The sequence below is a fragment of the Elephantulus edwardii genome, unplaced genomic scaffold (genome assembly GCF_000299155.1).
Source record: "Elephantulus edwardii isolate Elephantulus edwardi_28Jun2011 unplaced genomic scaffold, EleEdw1.0 scaffold00186, whole genome shotgun sequence".
NCBI lineage: Eukaryota > Metazoa > Chordata > Mammalia > Macroscelidea > Macroscelididae > Elephantulus > Elephantulus edwardii.
In genome coordinates this window covers 3,271,697-3,296,535 of record NW_006399936.1, presented here as the reverse complement: position 1 = coordinate 3,296,535, position 24,839 = coordinate 3,271,697, and the positions used below count along the sequence as shown (strand labels likewise).

Below are 24,839 nucleotides of genomic sequence, written 5' to 3'. Positions count from 1 at the left end.
GCTGTGTATGCACAGAAGTGTGTGGTGGAGACTCTTCGTCGGAGAGGGTCATTGTGCCCGGAAAGGACCGCAGAAGAGGGCCCAAGTGTGTGGAGATGGCACAGGACAGGGCTCAGATCTGCTGTTCACTGAGTCACAGTGCGTCACACTCGACTCTACAGCACCGAACAACAGCTTGTGCTGGTGAAGTGCCATTGAGTTTATTCGGCCACTCGGATGCTCCTTGAAAGCAAGGATATTGAAACTCCGTCTCGCTTCCTTTGGGCATGTTGTTAGGAGGGGCCCGTCCTTGGAGAAGGACACCACGCTTGGAAAAGTAGATGTTCAGTGCAAGAAAGGAGAAGACTTCCGACAAGAGGGGTTGACACGGTGACTGTGGCAGTCGGATCAGGCGTGTTGGAGATGACAAGGTTGGCTCAGGACAGGACAAGGTTTAGAATCATTGTACATAAGGTCACTATGGGTGGTAATGGGATCAGTGACACATAACAATAACAACAACATGTATAACAGGAGGGGAACGCCACCTGCTCTCACATCGTCTCCTAGTTTTGGCCGCACTTTGAGTCCTCTGCAGCCGCCACTGTATCAGGCCCTCTCTTTGAGTCTCTTCCTCCTTCCGCTGCCTGTGCTTTACCGAGAACGGGACCATTCTCCAGGGGCTGGTCCCTCCCCAATAACAGGTGCAAAGGGCATGACACAGAGTCTTGCCATCCTCGCTTCCAAGGCATGTTCTGGCCCCAGCTCCTCCGAGATTTGCTCATTCTTTTGGAAGCTCATGGGAACCCAGTATTCCTAGTCAACTCTGTAACCAACAGGCATAATTTCTTCTCTAATCTTTCTTATTTATTGTCCAACATTTGCATCCATAGGAGACGATTCAAAAGGCCATGACTTGAGGCAGGCCCACCTTAGTCCTTAGAGTGACCTGCTTCGAAGAGTTCTTTTGCCGTAGATGTCACCAGTGTGATGTATTGTTTGATGGCACTGCAGCCTCCCAGGGCAGTGATTGCCGATCTAAGTGAAGGGAACCTATGAACAGCTCTGTCTTTTCTCCGTTTAGCATGCTGTTTTTCACTGGCCCACTTGCGAGTGGGGTTTTTCTGTAAATTGAGGTGTAATCCATACTGCAGGCTGTGGTCTATGATCTTCATCAGTAAGTGCTTAAAATCCTCTGGATTTCACCAAGCGAGGTTCTATCATTTGCTTATTACAGGTTATTAATTACTCTTCCCTTAATCTTCGTGTCACATTTTTCTTCATATACTCAGCTTCTTAGATTCTTTGCTCAGCATACAGGTTTACTGTATGTGGAGAAAGGCTACCCTGACACACACCCTTCTGATTTTAAGTCATGCAGGAGTGTCCTCTTGCTCTGCTGGAAAAACCTGCCTCTTGGTCCGTGTACAGGGTCCACAAGAGCATTATCAAGTGTTCTGGAATTGCCGTTCTTCCAGAAGATAACATCTTCGGTGGCACTTGTAATTTGTTACAATCCACACAGTCGAATGGCTTTGCATAGAGAGTAAAACTACAGGTAAACATCTTTCTGGTATTCTTTGCTTCGATCCCAAATGGATCTGACATGAACAATGGTATCTCTCCTTCTAGGTCCTCTCCTGAATCTGTCTTGAATTTTTGGCCCTTCTCTGCCAATCACTGCCACCACTCTTTAACATTTTCTTTAACAGAATTTTACTTACGTGTGATATTAATGGTATTGTTCAGTAACTCCCATGTGCCGTTACATCACCTTTCTTTGGAGTAGGCACAGATATGAATCTCTCCCAAGTGGTTGGCCAGATAACTGTCTTCTAAGTTCCTTCACACAGCCTGCTGAGTGCTTCCAGCTGAGATGTTTGTTGGAGCGTCTCAGCGGGTATTCCATCAGTTTCTGGAGGCAGTTCACTGCTGCCATCAGGGCGGCTTGGACTTGTTCTTTCCGTACCATCAGTTCTTGATCATATGGGACCTCCTGAAATAGCAGAACGTGGACCAGTTCTTTCAGTAGAGTGATTCTGTATCGTCCTTCTATCTCTTTTTAATGCTTCCCACCTACATTGGGTTACTATAAGTAGCATTAAACAAAGATGGACAGTACAGAATTACCATACAATAGTGAGGAGGATGTGAATGAAACACTGCAGAGGATTAAAGATGGATTCCATCTCAACATCAAGAAGACAGAACTCCTCACCACTAGATCGAGAAGCAACATCTTGATAGATGGAGAAAAGATTGAAATTGTTTTCATCACAGTTTTGTCTTACCTGGAGCCATAATCAACACCCTTGGAACCAGCAGTCAGGAGATGTAGTGCACTGGGCACATCAGGTGCTAGGGATCTCTCTAAATTACGGAAGAACAAGGATGTCACTTTGAAGACTACGGTGCACCTCATACAAGCCAGGATCTCTTCAGTCACTTGCTGTGCATCTGGGAGTTGGACAAAGAGTAAGGATGACAGAAGCAGCATTGATGCCTTTGTGATGTGGTGTAGGGAGAGAAAGCTGAACATCCCATGGACTGCCAACAGAACAAACAGGTGGGTCCTGGGGAAGGTGCAGCCAGGGGGGCACTGTCAGCTGTTGTGGGTCTGTTACTAGAAGAATGGTAAGGGACATCATGCTTGGAAAGGCAGAGGACCAGTGAAAGAGAGGAAGACCTTCGGCCGGGGATTTACACAGTGATGCTGCAGTGGGGTCAAGTGTGTCAGGGATTGTGAGGACGGACAGGATAGGGCAGGGTTTGGATGTGTTGTTAATGATATTTGCTATAAGTTGTACTCAACTTGACAGCTCCTAACAACAATACAACCTCATTCTATGTTTTACCCATGGAAACCTTCAGCATTGCAATTTAAGGCTTGAATCTTTCCTTCATTTCTTCTTGCTCTTTTTCTTTAGGTCTTCTGACTTCAGGTCTTTGCGTGTTTCGTTTGTAATACTTCTTCTGCCTGATCTTTGAACTCTTCTGCTAAGCTATTTTTTTGCCATAATTTCACCCCTTCTGTTTACTCTGTGTTCAAGAGTCAATTTCAGACTCTCGTCTGATGCCTGCTTTGATCTTTTCTTTCTTTATTTCTTTCCTGCCATGTTAATAATCTTTTGTTTTCTTCATTTACAATGCCCTTTCGCAACTTGTCTTTGGTCATTAGTGCTCAACATATCAAATCTGTTCTTGAAATAATCTCTAAGCACAGGTGTATATACTCACAATTATACTTTGGTTCTCATGGACTTGTTTTCATGTTCTTCAGCTTCAACTTGACCTCTCATATGAGAGGTCTGTTCTGATGTGGGCCTGGGCCTTGTTCTGACTGATGAGATTGAGCTTCTCTGTTTTCTCTTTCCAGAGGTGTAGCCGAAATGAGCCCATCCATCTGGCAAGGTCCATGCGTATAAGTTATAGTGTATGTTGTTGAAAAAAGGCATATCTAATGACTAGATCGTAAATCTTTCAAAATTCTGTTGATGCATGTTCTGGCATTTCCATCACCAAGGCAAGCCATATTTTCTGCTAATCCTTTTTTTTCTTCACTTTTCTATTTCTAATCACCATGGATTACTAATGCATCTTCCTTGCATGTTTGATCAGTTTCATGATACAGAAGTTGGTTAATATCTTCAGTTTCCTCATCTTTGGTGTAACTGGTTGGTGTGTAATTGGGAGCACCCGTCTATCAATATTAACTGGGCTTCCTTTTAAGAATGTCGAGGTTATTCTGTCGTGAAGAGCACTGTATTTCAGGCTAGATCTTCAGATTGATGATGAATGTGATACATTGTCGACTTATCATATCTATTCCTGGAGGGAATATAGCTGTGAATTCCCAACTAATTTATTATTTAAAAACGAAAAAAGCCCCTTGCTGCTGCCCAGTTGTTTTCAACTCATGAGAATCCTCCATCAGGTTTCTGAGGCTGTACACCTTCACAGAAGGAGACTACCCGTCTTTCCCACACAGCAGCTGATGGATTCAAGCGTCTCACCTTTCAGTTAACGTGCAAAGACCCACACCATCCGTTTATTACAGGCCACCATTAATATCATTGTTTGAAATTACTATTAAGTGATACAGTCCCGTCTCCTTGGCTAAAGTCCTATCTCCAGCCTCGGCTTCTCCACCTGAGGCCAGACACGTGTATGTGGCAACTGGACATCTCAGCTCAGATCCCAAACCCAGAGTAGCCAACACTGAGCACTTGCACATGCCTGCCCCACAGATTTGCCCAGCTCAGAGCAGAGGAAATCCATCCCTTCCCTGTGCTGAACCTCTTAGAGTTCTTCCTAGCTCTCTTTTTCTCTCTCATCTCCCTATTACTCAAGGGAATAATCACATTGGCTCTGCCTCTGGTGCTTCTCCAGAACTTGGCCACGGTCTGTGTGTTCTCTGTCCCCACTGCCCCCCAGGGCTGCCATCCCCAACAGCCCCCCAGGGCTGCATCATCTCTCACGTGAGCTATGACAGCCCCCTAACTGATCCCGCTGCTAGCTCCCTTGTCTCCCATCAACCTGTCCTCCTCTCAGCACCCAGGTCAAGTAAAGCCCATCTGCTCGAAACCCTCCCGCGTCCCAGCATTTTCCGCAGAATGGCCATCTTACAGTGGCCCCTAGGTCACTGCCTGAGCCGAGCCTCCTCTAATGGGTAATTCCCAGCTCCCACCCCACCTGCACGCTGCTGTTATGTGACTACACCACGCACCTCCCACCTGCTGGCACATCCTGGAAGGCGCCAGGTACACTGTGAGGCCCGCCCTGCCAGTCCTCCCTGCTCTCCCACTCTCCCTGCCTCTGCTCTGCTTCTCTTGTTTTTTCGCATCATTTTGTACCGCTGAACGTTCTCTGTTGTTCATTTATCATGCCTGTGGCTTTTACAGTCGCATACCACTCCACCGAGTGGACGGACTGTCATTTGTTTTACAGATGTGCTTTTAGCGTGCCACTTCCCATACAGGGCGACTTCAGTAACTAGCTGCCCCTTTGCAATCGCCCCCCCCTTAAACCGAGGTGCAGTTGTTTAGCAATAGCTGTTACACAAGCAGGAACAAACCAAAATGAAACCGCCCCAAACTGCCCATTCTTTTGCATAAGAATATTTGTTATTCTGTGTACATCTAGGCCAACCCTCATTATTTATGAATTCCATACTTGCAAAATGACCTACTTTGCTGAAGTTTACTCAGAACCTCAAAATCAACCCTCCTGGCGCCTCTGTGGTCCTTTGGGGATGTGTGCAGAGGTGTGAACTGAGGTGTGTACAGTCGCCTGACATGCATGTTCCTGGGAGGTCACGCAGGGCGACACTTTGCCTTGTGGACAGGCCCTCAGGTTGGAAGGAAGTGTCCCTTCTGCATCCTCATGCGTTTGTTGTGGTTTCTCCCCTCAGTGTTTTGCGTTTTATTGGTGATTTTGCTGTTTGAAATGGTCCCTGAGCATACTGCTGAAGAGCTGTCTCGAATTGCTGTGTACGGGGAGATATTGCCTCACAGAGGAGATAGTGCGGGTTGTGGATGAGCTTCCCCCAATCGAGAGTCACAGAGCTGGTGACTGGGCACTCCCTGTTAACGCACCAGCAGTGTGCATCATGCACGCGTCTTTAAGCAGAAAATAAAAATACACAAATAAATATAAGATGAGGCTGTGGCCAGCACTCACGGGATCCTACCCTTACATTTCCCATAGGAGCAATGATTCTGTATTTCCTTGTCAGTTTGCAGCAGCTTTGGAGAACATAATGACAGCAGATGACGTGAACCAACCGTGTGTGTGTGTGTGTGTGTGTGTACCATCAAATCGGATCTGACTGGTACAGGAAGAGATTGCCCCTCCTCCTTCAGCAGAGCATCTGGTGGATTCAAACCGCATACCTCTGCGATTGCAGTGCAGCGTCTTGCCATCAGGCCACCAAAGCTCCCTATCTGGCTTGTGTTCTTTTTTAATGACTTTTTTCTTTTACTTTAGTTTCAAACCTACCGAGACGTGTTCATGTACAGTCAGTCACCCCCCATCTACCCTCCATCCATGTTCACCGGTAGTTAACATTTTGCTCTCACCGCTTTATCCCAATCTCTTTCATGTATCGACACAGGCAGGCACAGCTGCTTGTCACCTGTTGAATATTTCATTGTCTGCAATTTCACATTGTCAGTAGTCATTTGAATAAAAAAAATCTACTATCCAGTCGTTTTTCATATTGAGGACGATGATGTATTTGATGATTCTGGAAGAAACACATGTCGAGATGTGAGATGAGAGGAACATTTGCTGCGATTGTTACAATTCTCTGTCAGCTTGGCCGAGCCCGGCTTCTCGGTGGTTTTGCACTTATATAAGTTGGTGGTTATAGAATGACGTAATTAGGAAGTTACATAATGATATTATTTGGTAGTTATGGAATGGGGTCGTTGTCATACTATCTCACAAAATGCTGAGTTTTGCATAACAGTCTGGTTTCTGTAGCCTCACCATGCCTGCAAGTGAGTAGGATGTGTATGTGTATATATTGAAACCATTTGATATTTAAGTTACAGACATCATTCCACTTTACCCATGAGCAATGTGGTATGATCTCCTGGGGCATTTATTTTGTAAAACTACAGTAGTTTTTGTTGTTGTTATGTGCCGTCGAGTTGTTATGTGCTTGCGACTCATAGCGACCCTATGTACAACAGCTCTGAACCCTGCTCTATCTTAAGCCAGTGTCTTTGTTCCTGACACACCTCCTCCCATTATCCCAGTCACTGAGTCAACCCATCTCATCCAGGGTCTTCCTCTCTTGAGCTGTCCCTGCACCCTCCCAAGCATGATGTCCCTTTCCAAGAATGAGTTTCTCTTAGCAACATGTCCAAAGTATGTCAGACAGAGCTTCGGAATCCTTGCCTCCAAGGAGCAGCCTGGTTTCACCCTCTTTAGGATGAACCTACAGTACAATGATCAAGTTTAAGGTCTTTTGCATTAATAACCCATAGACCACATTCATATTTCTCCGGTTTGTCATCACAGTACTTTTCTCTCGCGATGTTTTTTGCAATCCGAGATCCAGCACAGGAACACACAGGCTTTCAGCTGCCAGTCTCCAGTCTGGATTTCTTGGCCTTGATGTTTTTTGAGAGTGCAGTCCGCAGTTTCACAGAATGTTCCTCAGCTTGGGTCTCCTCGTCCTTGAGCCGTGCCCTCCTGTTTTCTGCCCCTAGGACCTGGAAGCCGACGAGAGAGACCTCTCTCAGCGATGCGAAAAGCCGTGAGCGAGGCCGAGGACCGGGAGGAGGACGCCTCGGAGGTGCTCAGAGCCATCCAGGTGGAGAACGAGGACCTGCAGAGAGCACTCCTCCGCAGACGGGCGGAGACTCCTGGGAGCCAGCCGCAGGTGAGTTCACAGTGGACGGAGAGGAGCCGAGCTCGGGGAGCCCACTCACGCCAGCCCGCTGCAAAGGCTCATGGTGGTGGTGGTATTAGGACCCTTAGCCACCCTCAGAACAACAGATCTGAACCCAGTCCTGTCCTGTGCCATCCTCACACTTCCTGACACCCAGGAGCCCACTGAAGCAGTCACCGTGTCAATCCACCTGGTTGAGGGTCTGCCTCTTCTTTGACTTGAGATTCTCACCCTTGTCTGTACCTTCATCTGTCAGAACGGAAATGAAGTGAGTGACTTTTTCCGAGCTCCTCCCGTGTGATTATGTCATTCCAGGATGCGGAGAACCTACCAGCAAAACCGTGGGCTGGTCTGCTGAAGGACAAGGGAGAGACGTTGTCCCTCGAGGTCAGTGAAAGGCTGAGATGAACAGCAAAGCCCCACACACAACACACAGTGTCCCCTGGGCGCCCCTTCACTCGGCCCACACGGGTCCTCTCTGTGCCCTGGGAGTGAGCAGGACCATACCCTTCTGCCCATGTCACAGATGAGATAAGGTGTGAAGAGTGTGGGCGATGTAGAGGCGGTGATGTCTGACCTCCACTAAATCCAAAAGAGGAAACAGTCCCCATCAACAATTCCCACAGCACAAAATTGATTTCTTTGAGGTCAGACATGGCCACCACACTCCCCAAATCTCAGTCTGCCACTTCTGATACCAACCGTCCATTCCAGGGTTTCTCACAGCTCTACTTTTAGGTCTGATTGCCCGCTGTAGTGGCCACAGAGAACTCACAGAACCATACTTACATATATAGGGCTTCTCAGGGAAGTAAGCAGGTCGTGATTCAGGCTGGCATCAGGGTACAGTTCTTCAGTCAGGACAGCTTCTCAGATGTGCTCACAGGACCTTTGACATTCAGCTTTACAGCTTCAGGTCAATGTTAACGAAGTTCTCCTAATTCTACAAATTAAGGCCTCTTTGCTCCACACCACTTGGGCAGAGGCCCCAGGCTCTGGCTCCATAGATTGCAGTCCAGGTCCGTCTTCTGGTCTTCCACTCCCGCTCTTCCATCTTGCCCATAAGGCTCTGCGACCCCCAAAGGCCCCAGCAACATTCTCTGTCTTATCTTTCTTGCTAGTATCAAGATTCCCATATTCTGCTGCTAAACCTGCTCAGATTTAAATCTGGCAAGATGACAGATCAACCAGTCCTTTTATCTGTAGCCTCCATATGCTAAGTGCATATTCCCACTCAGCCATGTGGCAAAAGTGAATGACCTAGGAAAGGCATTTGAACATGACCCTCTTGCTCTGCATGGCACCTGGAGTAACGGCCCAAGGAAGGGTAAGAGTGGAAACGAAGCTTCACATCCAGTCCTATTGATCCAAATCCCTTTTTAAAGTTGTGTTTACTGATAAAAGGTAACTACAGGTGTTAGTATCCTGAACAAATAAATCATGTCTAAATCACACTGGATCATTTTGGCCTATCTTAGCCAAGATGGCCCCAGTAGATGAGGTTGGATGATGGAAACTCCAAGGAATGTCTTTGTCAGGCTTGGACTATGAGGTGTCTAAGAGAGACACCTCTGACCTTAGGTAGTTTGTGGACAACAAGCAAAGAAAGCATAAATTAAGGGGACTTTGGAGAGGGACGACAAAGTGGCCAGTGGGCAGAAAGTGAGGAGAAAGGAGAGGGGTCAGGGAAGAGAGAGTAGGGGGAGAAGAGAGAGCAGAGGGGAAGGAAGGAGAGAGTGGGGGTGAAGAAAGAGGTTGGGAGGGAAAGTGGGAGAAGGAAAAAGTGGGGAGGGAAAAGGTGGGGCAAAGGGAAGGAGTGTCCCCGTAGAAGCGGAGTGGTGGCCTGGGCAGCACCCTAAAGCCCTCTGGTGGTTTCCTTTCTTGATTGTCCTTGACTCACTCCTCATTTCCTGGCCACCTTCCCCCAGCCATTGTTCTGGCGGCTGTGGGCACTGCGCGCCCAGGAGTCCAAGGTTTCCCCATGATCTGCCCTGCAAGCCCTCTGAGCTCTTGACAGCTGATAGAACAGGGCGCACCTCTAGCTTCGATAAGAAATGAGAAAGAAGGGGAGGTTTGGAGGATTTGAAAAAGGAAGGGCATGCTGGGATTACTGAGATTCTGGAGGGACTCGGCCGCTTTGTGACAAAGAACAGGGTTCATCTGAGATAGGGGAATGGTTTCATAAGAGAAATTTGTCAGTAGCTCGTGGAGGCCAGTTGCCACCTCTGTCCTCCTGTTTTATGGCGGTGTCTAGGCGGTTCTTGGCCGGAGCAGGCCAAGTCGACATGGTCACTCAGTCTGATTTCCCACAGTGGGCTGAGACCCCGAAGTGGACGTACCCTAGAACAGGGCTCCACTGTAGATTGTGGCAGGAGCGTTGTCTGGGCGTCTGTTTAATAAGCTTGTCCTTTTCCAGCTGCCTCCTGAACCCCCAGTGACCAGCACACAGGAGCCGGGCCCAGAGCCATCCGGAGCAGCAGGGGGCGCCAGAGCTGTCACCGACCCCACAGACAGGCTGGGCCTCTGGGGCAGCAGGTACCAGTCAGGGCTGAGTCCAAAGCAGAGCACTCATGGCAGTGCAGCCCCGGGATCTTCCGGACTGCCCGTTGCTTTGCATTCCCTGTGTATCTCCAGACTGCAGACCATCCCCTCTGTCCCTGTAGCCAGCACCCTGCCTCACCTCTCCAGCCCTAAAGCATACCTGTCATCAGTTCTCTCAGGAGGATGGCTCTTGCTTGCTCAGCCTAGTCTGAACTTGTCTCAAAGCAGCACCTCACACAGCAGCAGGAAGAGGGCTTGCTCCCAGCTGGCCTGGTGGGGCGGGGGCGGGAAGACAGCAGCCACATGGGTCTCATTATTTGTGCTAAGAGTTTGTCCACAGGTAGCACTGTGCCCACCTATACATAAATGCCTACTGATGCTATTGTCAGAATAAAGGCTTCTTCTGATCTTCAGGGAAAACCAGTACTTCTGAAAGACTGACTAACCTTTTTGCTCCCGCTGTTCAAGCATGTCATGGCTACAGGCTGCTCTCTTGGGCTACCAGGCAGAGCTGTGCACACAGTAGACTGTGCTCAGTGACTGACTGAGGGCCACGAGGGGCTAGAACCCACCTAAACACAGAATTATGTGGCCGGGAAGAGTGGAAACCCATGCCCCACACACCCCCGAGCCCCCAGGCTCAGAGGAGTTCTTTTCTGTGATTTGCAAAACTTCTGAATTGGCTAAAAGCAGCCCTCCTAACGCCACCCCCACACCCCAGACCACAGAGCAGAAACCGTAGCTGCAGACCACCATGGCTGTAAATGAGAACCATCTATTTCCCCTGAATTGGGATGGACTGGGCCATAAGTGTATTTGTGTATGTGAGTGAGGTTTTATTTATTAACTCTGCTGCTGTGTTCTTCCAGGATGCTCTGGGCATCAGGGACTGGGGACACACCGCCTCAGACAATGCATATGGGGTCCATTCATGCACCTCCACTGGCTATGGAGAGAGAGGAGACCTATAGAGAGAGGCAGATCCATAGACTGGGCCTTGGCAAGCCTCTTCTGTTAAAGAACAGGCAGCCAGTACTTTATTATTGTTGTGTTGTTAGTTGCTCCCGAGTTGATCCCTGGCTCTTGTACGGCACCCCGTGTGACACAGAACAAAATGCTGCCCAGCCCTGCACCATCCCCATGATCCCTTGTGGATCAGACATTTGTGAGCCGCTGGATTTTCATGGGCTGATTTTTGGAAATCCATCGCCAGGCCTTTCTTCCTGGTCTCTCTTACTCTGACATTCTACTGATAACCTTTTCAGCACCATAGCATGCAAACCTCCACTGACAGATAGTGGACATGCCTGAGGGGCTTTGGCCACGAATAGAGCCTGGGTCTCCCACGTGAAAGGTGAGAGTTCTACCCTTGGACTGCCATGGCCAGTAAACAGGCTTTACTTTAAAAACAAACAAGCAAGCCACAACATTCCTAGTTTACAGGCCATATGGAAACAGGTCACGAGTCAGGTGGGACCTAGGCCTTTGTTTGCTGTCCCTTGCTCTAGCTTCCTGGGCTTTTTGTCCGCTGGCAGCCTTAACTCAAGCAGAGTTTTTCTTCCTTTGATTCCCTCACTGATTGTTCAGTTATTTACAAAGAGAGAAAAACAGTATGATGATGCCTTTGAACTGACTACAAGGTTCAGGGTTCCTTCTCAGTTTGTTACTTATTTCTCTTTGAGGTAGAAAGGTGCACGTGGCCGACTGGATAGGAATGCAGTTGTTTCTACCAGGGTGCTGAGAGGAGCCCTGGTGGCATGGTGAATTAAGCATTGGGGACTAAATGAAAGGTTGGTGGTTTAACTCCAGCAGCTGCTCCATGGGAGAAAGATGAGGCAGTCTGCTTCTCGGAAGATTTACAGCAAAAAAAAAAGAAAATGAAAAGAAAAGATTTATAGCCTAGGAAACCCTGGGGGCAGTTCTCTGTCTTGCAAGATCGCTGAGTGAGCATCAGATCCATGACAGAGGATGGCTTTGCTGAAGAAAAATCTCATTTCAGGCCACAGCAGAAGCTGCAGGAGGCCACGGGAAGTGATCCTGCCCAACTCAGCCAGGGAGTCTCAAAGGGCGAGGAGCAGAAGGTGAGAGCCTTGCCTTACAGGAATAAGGAAAAGCATTCAGCATCCTGCCTGAGATTGGAAGAGTCCTTGGGATAGTTGTTTCTATTCCACGGGGTGTGTGTGGGGTTGTGTGCTCTAACCTCAGTACCTTTCTACCTGAGTCTCTATCCTTCCTCCTGCCCTGCACGCAGATAAGTATGTGGTGGAGCAGAGGAAACAGAAAAAGGATGTGAGCTGGGAGTTTTACTAGAGAGAGTGAGCTGGCCACAGAGGCCCTGTGAAGAGCCCGTGAGCCTAAAGGAATGGTCCAGTGTGGCTGGTAATAAAAGAATGCGAGTTAGACCAACCTTAATGTTCCATTTGTTGTTGTTGTTGTTGTTATGTGCCGTCGAGTCGTTTGCAACTCATAGCGACCCTATGTACAACAGCCCTTGAGAACTTGTTTGGAGGTTCTAGCAGGGGAGCGCAGCTACTCGTATACTCTTGACCGAAGGACGGTCTTCCTTCTATCGGGGATGGTCGTCCTCTTCACCCGAGTGCGTAGCTTCGGGAGGGACGCACATGGATCGGTGAGGGAGGAAGGGGATACCTGCCTAGCCAGCCAGATCAGCCGAATCAACCCCGGCGATCAGTGGGGTGACAGATGTCGCAGCCAGATCGCCCTCACATCCTGTACAACAGCCCTAAACCCTGCTCTGTCCTGTGCCAATCGCACTGCCTCTGACACACCCATCCCGATTACCCCAGTCACTGAATCAATCCACCTCATAGAGGGCCTTCCTCTCCTGCGCTGTCCCTCCACCCTCCCAAGCATGATGTCCCTCTCCAAGGACCTCTCCCTCCTTGCAACATGCCCAAAGTATGTCAGACGAAGCCCCAGAATCCTTGCCTCCAAGGAGTAGCTTGGTTTAACCCTCTCCAGGATGAATCTGTTTGTTTTCCTAGCAGTCCATGGTACATTCAATACTCTTCTCCAGCACCACAGTCATTGTCCAACTCTCTGAGGCATAACAAGTGATTGCAAAGGCCATGGCCTGTATCAGGCGCACCTTAGTCTCCAAAGAGACACCGTTGCTCTTGAGTACTTTAGAGAGGTCATTAACAGCAGACTTTCCCATTGCAATAAGTTTTTTTATTTCTTGACTGCTGGTGCCTAGAGTGTCCATTTGTTATCAGAGTTAAATTCTTTTTAATGATAACATCGGATTCTGAAGCTTTGTCTGACATACTTTGGGCATGTTGCCGGGAGGGACCAGTCCTTGGAGAGGGACGTCACGCTTCAGAGTGTGGAGGGTCAACAAAAGAGAGGAAGACCCTCGATGAGATGGATCGATTCAGTGTTGGGGGTAATGGAAGTAGGTGTGTCAGAGACAGTGAGGTTGGCACAGGATAGAGCAGGGTTTAGGGCTCTTGTACATTGGGTCACAGTGAGTCGCAAGTGGCTCGACGGCACATAACAATGACATCCGGTACTGGCAAGGTTAGAGCAGAACTTTTATAATCATGCACTGTTGGTGAAAGTCGGTGTGACTTGGTAAAACTCTGTTGAGATGCAGAGTGGCTTCACTTAACAGGTGTCTTGGAAATTCTTATGTCTTCCAACCAGTGATCCCCTTCTCTGATCCTCCGAAAATAATGGATACAAAAAGTTAGAAGCACAAAGATAGCTAGTGGAAATAGTGTGAGGAAAAAAAGGGAGAAGGGAAAAAGACGCACAGCAGTAAAAGAAGTATTTCCTAATCATGGAATTAATCAGGAAAGCTCGGCGCTATGTGATGATGGATGCAATCACTGTGGAGATTTTGCAGGTAGAAAAATGTTACGGATGGATAGGTGGCTGTAGGTGCTGCGGATCCTCATAGAATTCAGTGTGGTGGCAGCAGCTGTGCAAAGACAAGGCAGCAGGCAGTTGGCTTGTGGGAACATCCACTGCAGAAGGTGTGGCAGGGGCGTGGCGTGTGACAGGGGGCATGGCATGTGACAGGGGCGTGGCGTGTGGCGAGGGCGTGGCGTGTGACAGGGGGCGTGGCATGTGACGGGGCATGGCGTGTGGCGGGGGCGTGGCATGTGACAGGGGGCGTGGCGTGTGACGGGGCGTGGCGTGTGGCGGGGGCTTGGCGTGTGGCAGGGCATGGAGCTGCCATTCTTTCTGCTGAAAAATCTCTGCCTCAGATCATCTTTCTCACTCCACCCTCTCCCCTGGGCTTTCTTGTGCGTATTTGATGCCGTAGCTACCATTTGGTGGGGGAAGAAGGGCAAAGCCACTTATAAGTCATGTGGTTTCAGAAAGGGCTAGAGATCCTGCTATGAGCCTGGGGGCCATCACGTGGAGGGGATATGGTCTTAGACAAGCCTCTTAAGCTCTCTGGTCCCTGAGTTTGGGCGCTCAAAGAAGACAAAGGACACACACTTCAGCCACTGAGGATTAACTAGACAAGGTGTAGGAAGGGCATCTAGCTCCTGACAGAGAAGAAGTGGGCATCAGTTGAAAGGTGGACACCTAAGAAAAGCCAGGCTTTGGTCCCCTCCGCGTGGAACAGTTGGTTTCTTAGCTGTCAAGGTTCTGGTTGAAGTCACTTTTAGGCACATCAAAGAGGCCCCGAGTTAGTGAAGACTTTACATTATGTTGATATATTGTTAGGTGACATTGAGTTGGGTCTGAGTCACGCTGTTAGGTGCCATATAGCAACTCATAGCAATGCTGTGAACAACAGTCCTGACCCCTGTCCTGTCCTGCACCATCCTCATCATCTCTGATGACGTCCTGAGCCCCCGGCTGCAGTGACTGTCAGTCCATCTCATTGAGGGTCGTCCTCTCTTTTGCTGACCTACACCTTTGCAAGCATGATGTCCCTTTCTAAGGAATAGCCCGGAGCAACCCTATTTACAACAGATCCGCCCTGGCCAACTCTGTACTCTGTCAGAGTCTCCTCCGGGCTTAATCTCATTTTTGCAGTCACTGTGTCGGTTCATCTTGTGCAGGGTCTTCCTCTCCTCCACTGACCCCCTGACTTTCCAGCATGGTGTCCTTTTCCGAGGACTGGCCTTTCCTAAGAACATGTCCAAAGTATGTGAGATGCAGTCTCACCACTCTTGGCTAGAAGCTAAATTCCACATCAGCTGACTTACCCAACAAAGAGAACGTATGGATTCTTGTAACTGGAAATGCTCAGCCTTTAACCCTTCCACTCTGTCTCGACAGTGTCAACTGCCCCCTTGGGCTCTGTTTCCACCACTAGACTCTTTCCCTTGTGGCCCCTAAAAGCTGGTGTGGTCCCATCCTTGCCCCCTCACATCTGTGCCAGGAGAAATGGAGTGGTTCTGCCCAGTTGAACCTGGAATGAGCATGCGGGCCTAGACCTAAGCTGGACCATGTACCCGTCACTCCGCCAGCCCATCCCTGTGACCCAGAGGACCCAGTGCACTGATTGACTGGTGCCAGTCAAGGTCCTCCTGGGGATGGGGAGGGTCAGGCTCCCTATGCCTATAGCTACAGACAAAAGGAGAGGAGGCCTCCCCAAAAGGAAATCAGGTGTTGGTGAGAGAGGGGGCACTGGGGGCTAGGGGGTCATCCTGGATCACACAGCAGAGGAAGCGGGGACAGTAGGCAAATGGGACAAGCTGTAACACTCCCTGGTTAGTGGACCCTTTTAACATCTCCCCTTTGAACCTCCTGCAGGAGTTTGCACATCCCAGGGAGCGCTGGGAGCAGCCCTCCTTGCCCTGTGCTCTCTGCTTCCATACATCAGGCAGAGGACGATCTGTCACAGTCTCATTAACCTCCCGCCCCCGGGGTGAGCCAGCCTAGTCCTGGCTTATAACTGTGTACAAGTGCGGGACTCAGATCCAGGGCAAGAGGGGGCTTTACTAAGACACCACAGGGGGAGGAGGAACGTGTGAGTTCTCTGTGAAGGCTCATCTAACAAAGCAGACCCTGTGTGTCCCCTCACCCCTACCCCATAGGTGTGCTCTGTACTGACTTCTGTCCCTCCCTCCCCGGGCCCATCCCCACTGCCAAGCAATCAAGACCCATCTAGAGAATGAGAGCGAGCACATCTCGTCTCACTGACTATTAATTACAATAAATAAGGAGCGGGTGCCCCTCATTTTCCCCGCTCCCTGCTCACCCACCACCTAATTAACAGAGCGTGTGTTCCCAGGACAGTGCTATTTCGGGAGCAGCCAGTCCACGGCCACTGGTGCCGCAGGCCCAGCCCAGGGTGGGGGCAGGAAGCCGTTCCCTTATTGATGGCCTCCACACAGACGCTGGGGCCAGACCGCCTGCCTGGGAAGGAGGCAGCCATTAAAATGAGTGCGGGAGAGAACAGGAGGAATTAGGCTCAAGGACTGCAGGCAAGCCCAGGCTGGCCACCGAGCCCACTAAGCTTGGTATCTAGCTGTCACCATGGCAACAACGTCACAGTGTGGGGTCACCTCACTTTTCCCAGCCAGGAGCAGGCTGAGTGGAAAGGGACTTGCCCAGGCTAACGGGGCCTCTGAGCCTCTGCTTCTACAGAATTCAAAGCATTCCCCAGGAGGTGAGTGTGGGGTCATGGAGGAGAGGAGGACGCGCGCAGGCAGAATATGATGCTTTGGAAACATTTCCACGTGTTTACAAACTCATACTGAATGCTCTTAAGTGCAAGGCACGCAGTAACCATGTTTGGAAATGCTTTGCAAATCAGAACTTTGTAATTGTCATGGTAACTATTAGAGGTGGTGTGGGCACCGTTCTCTTCCTCACTGTGCAGAGTCAGGGGCCAGAGGCTCCAGGCGGTTACGTCGCCAGGTGGGGCCACGCACAGGTAGAGAGAGCAGAACTCACGCCAGCTGTGCTTGCACCAGGTGGGACTAAACACAGGTGGAACGGAATTCATGCCTGCTGTGCTCACACGTTCTTTCCCTCTCTTTCAGGAGGAGCTGAGGGCGCCAATGGGAGAGAGCCAGGATGCCATCTGCGTGGCCATGGAGATTCTGTCCAACTGGGGCAGCGCGGCAGAGGTGGGGCTCACCGAAGTCGAGTTCTTAGGCCTGAACGACGCCAAGCTTTACGTGTCGCCTCATGATGTGGCCCTCCAGAACGTAGGCACACCGGGGGACCTGGGCCTTCTCGTCAACCGGAACCTAGCTGTGAGTGGAGTGGCTGTGGGTCAGTTCTTTCAGGTGCTCTGAAGTGTTTGCGCCGCGCAATTGGTCCGTGATGACAGTGGTTGTGCAGGACAGGGTATGGATAACATGACCGCCCCATCATTCATCTGGACCTGAGAGAAAGTGCCATTAAAGGCCTGCCTCTCCGCATTCTCCCCACATCCCTCCCCTGTGACTTTAAGAGAACAGAGGATGTGAGAAGGAACCAAGTCACCCCCTCTTAGCCACAGTCACCTTCATTCGTGTGGTCTCAGGGGTCACTAAGTGCAGCCCCCTTGGCTTTTATAGATAGACTTGATCACAGAGCCAGAAAGCAGTGGGCCCAGGCTACACCCCATGCTGACCCAGACCCCATGCTCTGTCAGGGTCTCACTGTGCTGGGAATGAAGCACTTGGTACGGAGTTAGCACCCCCAAAACTTTGGAAAGTTCTTTTCCTTAAATATCCATCAGAGTTTTCTAGAAGACACTGATACCTTCCCTTTTGGGCATGGGAGATTGTGAGTAAAGCTGAAGCCGACTGGCCAGTGGTGTCTCTTGGCTTTGCTATGATGAACGTACTTCACGGAGCATCATTCACAGAAACTGGCAAGAGAGGTTGTGTCCACACACAGGGGTCTCAGTTATAGGATGGCTTTCCAGGCTCCTCTGCACCTTTTCAGTTCCATGCCATGTGCTGTCTGTCATGTGCTATCTATTCCCCAAAACAAGGGCTTAGCGGTAAGGGTGTTGCTGTGCCAACCCAAAAGGCACACAGTTCAAATCCACCATCTGCTTCGTGGGAAAGAGATGGGCAGTCTCCTCCCATGAGACTTATTGCCTCTGAAAATTCACTAGACTATCAGCCAGGAGTTGATTCACCTGAATAGTACGCAACAACAAATCCCCTCAAACAAGTTCCTAGTCTTTTAAAAAGTATCGCAGATGAACAGAGCTGCCCTGTATTTAGTTCTTGCCTTGTGCTAGGCACCACGCTCCATACATTTCTTATTTATTGCTAACAGTTCATGGAAAGACCTAAGTTCAGTACTCACCACTTAAAGTCCTGTGACCTTGAGCAGTTCACCAGATCCCTACTTCACTTTCCTCATCTGTAAAATGAGGCCAGCAGTGTTCCCTTAAACATCTGTAAAACAGGCTGTTGTGAGCATTAAGTATAAATATAACGGGCTTAGCACAATGCCTGGATCTTCCTAAAAGCTTGAGAACAGGAGCTTCCGTGGTTACCATTACTATTCTTTTCATAGTATTAATACCACTAAGTTGTTGTTGTTATGGGCTGTTGAGTCGACCATGACTCATTGTAACTCTGTGCACAAGCGCTCTAAGCCCTGCTCTAACCTGGGCCAATCTCACTATCTCTGACACACCTTGTCCTCCGATTGCAAATGTCAGATAGATCTTGGCCGAAAGCAGAGAGCACCAGAGAAATGTCTACCTGCGTTTCATTGACTGTGCAAAGGCATTTCACTATGTAGATCACAACAAATTGTGACTGTGAGAAAAAATAGGAATCCCAGAACACCTGCTTGTGCTCCTGTGAAACTTCGATCAGGCAGCAATTGTCAGAACAGAGCAAGGAAACACTACATGGTTCAAAATCAGAAAGAAGTGCATCGGAGAGGCGTCCCCATCTCTATACCTTTTTAATCTATCTGTGGAACAGATCATTCAGCAGGCCGGACTTTATGAGGAGAAATGTGGCATCAGGATCGGAGGAAAACTCATCAAGAACCTATGTTATGGAGAAAACACAGCCTTGCTTGCTGAAACTGAGTAGGACCTGAAGCAATTACTGCAGAGGGTCAAGGAGTATAGTCTTTAATATAGATTGAAGCTCAATATCGAGAAAATGAAGATTTTCACCACTGGACCAATTGGCAGCATAATGATAGATGGAGAAGAGATTGAGGTTGTTGACAATTCCAGCTTGCTTGCTTCCACAATCAACATTCTTGGCACCAGCAGTCAGGAAATCAAAAGACAAATTGCATTAGGAAAATCCGCTGTCGGGGACCTCTCCAGAATGCTTAAAAGCAACGATGTCAGTCTAGAGACTAATAAGTACCTGATCCAGGCTATGGTCTTGACAATTACCTGTTACCTATACCACTAAGTAGACTTAGTGGTCTGTTTTACAGAAGAGAAAATAAGAAAGGGGAGCTTTGATATCTCCAGTTTGAGGGACCCAGATGTGGCCTTGACAGCTTAGCCTGTTTGCTCTGAGGTACAGTTCTCCTGCCTCTCTAAAACTGGGGAGAAGGGTATGATGGCTGTCAGAGTGCCAGCAGCGGAAACTGAGTCGGACTCACTTTGACAGCTTTTTGAAAAGGAAATATGTTGCAAGTCTTTGAAGAACCAGGGACACTCATTGAACCAGCTGGTCCTGCCCGGTGCATCCTGCACTGCATTCTAGCCGGCTTCCTCCCAGGAAGGAGCCTGCACTGACTTTTCTTGTTGAACCAGGGGACTATCTATTGATTGTTAATTGGTCTGTCCTCCTGTCACTCTGCTTGAGATCTGCAGTCCCAGGAGGAGAAGCTGATAGGCCAACCTTGGGTCAAGGGCCCACCCTTTGGCTGGGAGAACAGACCATCTCCCATGTCAGTTCCACTAAGACTCCCCGATGGAGCAGAAAGGAACTCCCCCTCCCTGACTTGAAGAAGTTCTGGGTGCTACAAACAACACAGGCACTGTGCAGTCAAGGACTGTACTGTCCCCAGGGCTGAGCTGGATCGTATCTGAGAGCCCGTCTGGACCCCACACCGTGTAAACAGCAGCACTGTTCGTCGTGCCGCCGGGCGTCCACCTCGCAGGCCCTGGTCAGCCTCTGAGTCTGTCCTTTGCGATGGCTCAGACCAGCCCTCGGCCTCCAGCCCCCGGTGCAGGAAGCCGTGCACCTTGGAGGGCTGCCCTGCAGAACGGAACATTCAGGGGTGATAAAAAGCCTCATTGGCTTTGATGGGGACCAATTTCAGTGATGACTCTCCCTTTGCCGCAGAAGCTGATGTGTTTCCCCACGCGGGAGCCGTGAGGACTCCTGCCCACGGTTTTGGTGGGTTTATGGACTTTGGTCCTGAGGTTGGTACGTATGGCAGCTGTCCCAGCGCGGGCTTCGGGATCTCTCTGTCCATTTGTGAGTGGGCTCGTTTCCATCTGCTGCCCTGGTTATGGGGGCGCTGTTAGGACCATCTGCCTCTCAGAAAGCGTGGACCTTTGTTGAAGCCCCAAATCACCTCCTACAACATCCCCTATAATCCTCATGAGGACCAGAGGACCAGTGGAACCTGTGACTGGCATCTTGGGAGCTCTGGTAGCCTAATGTTAAGGAGCTGCATTGCAATCCCAAAGGCAAGCAGTTGGAATCCACCAGCTTCTCTGTGGGAGAAGGATGGGCGGTCTCCTCCCATGCCGTTTACTGCCTCTGAAAACCTTGGAGGGTCAGCTGTGGGTCGGTTCTAACTCAACAGTATACAGCAACAACAACGTGCATGCAGCTATGGTGAAAGCTGGCCTTAAGGTGCCTGAAAGAAGAATCTGGTTCAGGAGAGAAATTAGTTCAGTGGAGACGTGTTGGGGGTGGCGTACAAGAATGTGTAGGAGCCCTTGGGACTCAGAGCCATGGCTCCTCCCGTCACTGCTACACCGTCTCTCTCAGTCCCTCATCCAGACCTAGTGCTTGAAGGCGTCACACCCCCAGCCCTGCCCACCACTCTTGTGCTGAGTTTCAGATTCCTACCTGACAGCTCTTTTGGGGATGTCTCAGACCTAGGAGATCCAAACCTGTTTCGATTCTCCTTGTCCACACCTACATGTCCTCCTCCCTGGCTGTTCCTTCCTTCTCATGGAAATGCAGCGCATCAAAACCTTACAGAGATGCTGCTTCTCACCCGTGAGGAGTGGCTTCAAAAAATGAGAAAGGAGTAGGGGAATAACAAGCGTGGATGAGGATGCGACAACATTCGACCTCTTGTATGTGGCAGCGTGAAACGGTGCCACCACCGTGGAAGACTGTAGGGAAGTTCCTCAAAAAGTTAAACATACATTTACCTATGACCCAGCAATTCTACTCGCTGGTTTCTGAGCAAAGGAATGGAAGCATATAGCCACCCAAAACCTTGCACACCGTGCACTGTTCATCGTAACTAAATAGTAGAAGCCTTGCCAGATATTCAGGATTCATTGTCTGATGAATGGCTGGATGATACCTTCAGACGGAGTATTATTTGACGACGGAAGGAAGGAGGTACTGATGCGTATTAACACGGATGAACCTTGCAGTTAAGCTGAGTGAAACCAGGCAGAAACAATAGGTCACATGGCTTTTGATTCCATTTCTGCAAAACACCCAGCATAGGCATATCCATAAACGCAGAAAATCAGTTGGTTCTTGCCAGGGCCTGGGGCAAGTGAACAGGGAGTCGAAGGGTAAGCAGGAACATTTTCTATGGTGCGATTCTGTCTCAATTTAAAAAGGTAGAGTGCTCCCCCCGAGGCCTCCTCCCGGGGGCGGGGGGTGACGTTCTCTGCACCTGCAGTGCTGTCTCCCAGCCAGGCAATCGGCACTGGTGTGACGAACGGACCGCCTTCACCTCTGCGTGCGCCCACATGGGTATGTGCCTGAGCTGTATAGTTCTTTGCAATTTTACCACATGTCAATCCTTGAACTACCATCAAGAGATGGGATTGAAAAAAAAAATAAAAAAGAGATGGGATCGGTCCAGTGGCACAAAGGCCCTCCCTTCCTGCCACATCTCTGTAGCCATGTCCATTCCACCCTTGCGTCACCAGAGGAGCAGTCTCTTCTACAGCTAGATTGTTTTCATTGTGAAGATGTTGCCTAAAGGGTGCCACACAATATATAACATTCTGAGTCTTGACTTTTGCATTCAGCATGTTGTTACTGGTGTGTGCCACCAAGTCAGAACCAACTCATAGCTGTCTGACCCTCCCGTGGGGTTTTCAGAGGCCGTTTAGTTGCACGGGAGGATCCTTCTCCCATGGAAGATATTGCCCATCCTTCTCCCGTGGCGCAGCGAGCGAATTAGAACCGCATGCCTTTTGGGATTGCAGCGCAGCTTCTTACCACTAGGCCACCGGAGCTCCCTGAACTCAAACAGCAAAATACCCTTGAAATCCATCCAAGTTGGTGCAGGTATCTGTGGTCTTTTCCCTTTTTCTGCAGTCACTTGTTTACAGAATGAAATTGGAGTGACTTCCGAGGGCCCTTGGGCACCCTCCTTATGGGTGGCGGGATCTGTGTTAGATTGTGTTGGAATAGAACAGCAGCATGCTTGGTTTAAGTGTTGGAAGGTTGCTGCCTTAGGGAGGCTGCCCCTGGCCATCATTCTAAAAAGGTCTTTTCTTTTTCATTAGCCAGGAGTGATTCTCTTACTGTCTTCATAGAATTTACCCCAGCCTGGTAGATTTGTAGGGAGCTTTGCTGGCCTAGTTAGGAGTAAGGGTAAGGAGTTACACTGTCAACTCAAAGGTTAGTGGTTCAAATCCACTAGCTACCCCGAGGGAGAAAGATAGGCAGTCTTCTCCAGTGTCCTTAACAGCCTCTGAAAACCTGCTGGAGGCCCAGTGAGGCATCTGTTTGGACTGTTCGACAGTAAGTTGAGTCAGTAGATTTGTAGGGGTGAATTGGATGTGTGCCTCCCCTGGTAAGCAGAGCTGGAGCCTGCTGGGTCCTTTTCAGCAGCAGACCTCCTGTCCACAGGGGGACTCTGTCAGTTGGTGTTTGTCAGGTAACATGAATGGCAGCAGCGTGGGCCTCCTCGTGGCCCCTTCCACCCGTGGGCACACTGGATACCCTTCTGACGGTCAGCATTGCCATTTCTTCACTGGGAACTTGCTTTCTTTACCTTCCATGCAGCAGGCCCAAACTGGGGGAGGGAGACGGGAGTGAGGTGCCCAGAAGCAGTATCTCATGGATCATGGTGGATTAATGCTCCAACCCCAAGAACCCAATGCCCAGAACCCCACGGCTTGTTCTGCCCTGGCTCCCAGAGTCCCCTGTGTGGTGAAACTCCAGTTCCCCACAGGGATGGCTGGCTCCTTCCCTCCTCTGGCTCACGTCCACCCTGACTGATGCTTCCTGTAGGGTCTAAATAAACCAGGAACACTCCAGTCCTTGCCTTGTTGTCTGCTGTGTGTGTGTGTGTGTGCGCGCGCACGCGTTTGTGTGTGTCCCTATACTAAGACAGGTATATTATTAATGAATCAGAAATCTAGATTCAGATGCTCCATCACCACTTGAGTGTGGAGCAAAGGAGGGCAAATTATAGCCCTTTCTGAGCTGGTTTTCCCTCTGTAACAAGGGTCTTCCAGCAAGACCCCCCTCCTAGGATTTCCAGAGAATGGCATAAATAGCACTGTGAAATGCCCTCACCCCTTGCCTGCTGTCTTCCTTGCCCCCAGTGATGGGTGGGAGTAGCTGCCTGGTCTGCTGGCCTGGCCCCTGGGGCCTTACCCAGCATGCCTCGGGTCAGTGGCTCGTCAGCCCCTCTCAGTAAAGCTGTCAGTTGCTAATGAGGCCCTGAGTTGTCTGCAGGTTAATGTTCTTTGACTTTGAACACCACCATTCCCATCCTCAGCCCTCTGTCCTTGCTCCTGCTGTCAGAAACAGGAAGGAAAATCAATGCCAGCCCCCTCGCCTGCGTCTGGGTCAGGCGTCAGCCTCTTCCCTGTCAGGCAGCCACAGGGACCCACGTCAGGCCTGGCTCAGCTCAGGAACGATCCTTGCCCGCTGGACCCCCAAGATGGGCCTTCCTGACCCCTCACAGCTGCCCGGAGCACTCAGAGTTCTTGCAGAGCCCGAGAAAGTTGCCAAGAAGAAGCCAGAACCCCTTGAACTCATCCCTCCCCCTTAACAAAAGCAGCCTCCTCCCTCCTGAAAGGCTCCATTGTTGCCTGGGAACAAGTCTCCTGTGTCCTGCCCGCAGCTGGGGCCCCCCACTCCCTGGGGGCCAGCAGAGCCTGATTCAGCCCTCCTCTGCCTTCTGTGGCTCTGTCGGGTCACCCCGCTCCTGGTGTCGGGGTCTGTGGAGACATCCTCAAACCCTTTCGAGAAAAGAGACTCCTACTGCCCAGCAGTGTCAGAGACACAGGTGGGGCTTCTGTGGTTGCTCAGAGGTGAAGCAGGGGCCAGGAGGGGGCACAGATGAGGGGGCGAGGTCTAAACCTAGTGAGTGATGGTGCCTGTGATACTGGATCTACCCCTAGTAAAGGGACAGTCACACACACACACACACACACACACTGCCACAGCCACCAGGATTCATGATGAATTCCCTTGAAGATTGTGATCTCCCCCATATTGAAGTGTTGCCAGTGAATTTGTCTTTTTGTAATAGAAAGCCCCTTGTAATTCAAATACCCCAACAGACCAGATCTCGTTAATAGTTCCTTCTCTATAGTGTCCATGAGAGGACAGCTTGTCCTTTGAAACTTTGTTGTTGGTATTGCAGTTAGGTGCTGTCCAATCGAGTGAACCTATACACAATAGATCAGAACTCTGTCCTATCCTATCCTGCCGTCGTCATGATTTCTGACACACTCAGGCCCCTTGCAGCAGACACTGTGTCAATCCATCTGGTTGAGGGTCTTCCTCTCTTTCACCAACCCTTCAGCTCTCCAAGTTTGATGTCCCTCTCTAAGGAATAGCCTCTGCTAACAACATTGAGAATATTGTTACTTTAAAACTCCCTG

At 49.9% G+C, this 24,839-nt stretch overlaps 1 protein-coding gene across 1 annotated transcript in view; it reads left to right on the top strand.

Moving 5' to 3' along the window:
- The window catches only part of KIAA0556 (KIAA0556 ortholog), a 151,866-nt gene that overhangs the window by 62,099 nt on the left and 64,928 nt on the right, over window positions 1-24,839 (top strand). Inside the window, exons 9-13 of the mRNA XM_006896630.1 lie at window positions 7,197-7,369; window positions 7,694-7,765; window positions 9,795-9,913; window positions 11,919-12,000; window positions 16,894-17,109. Of these exons, the coding sequence (XP_006896692.1) occupies window positions 7,197-7,369; window positions 7,694-7,765; window positions 9,795-9,913; window positions 11,919-12,000; window positions 16,894-17,109 (662 nt within the window). The remainder of the gene's footprint in view (window positions 1-7,196; window positions 7,370-7,693; window positions 7,766-9,794; window positions 9,914-11,918; window positions 12,001-16,893; window positions 17,110-24,839) is intronic.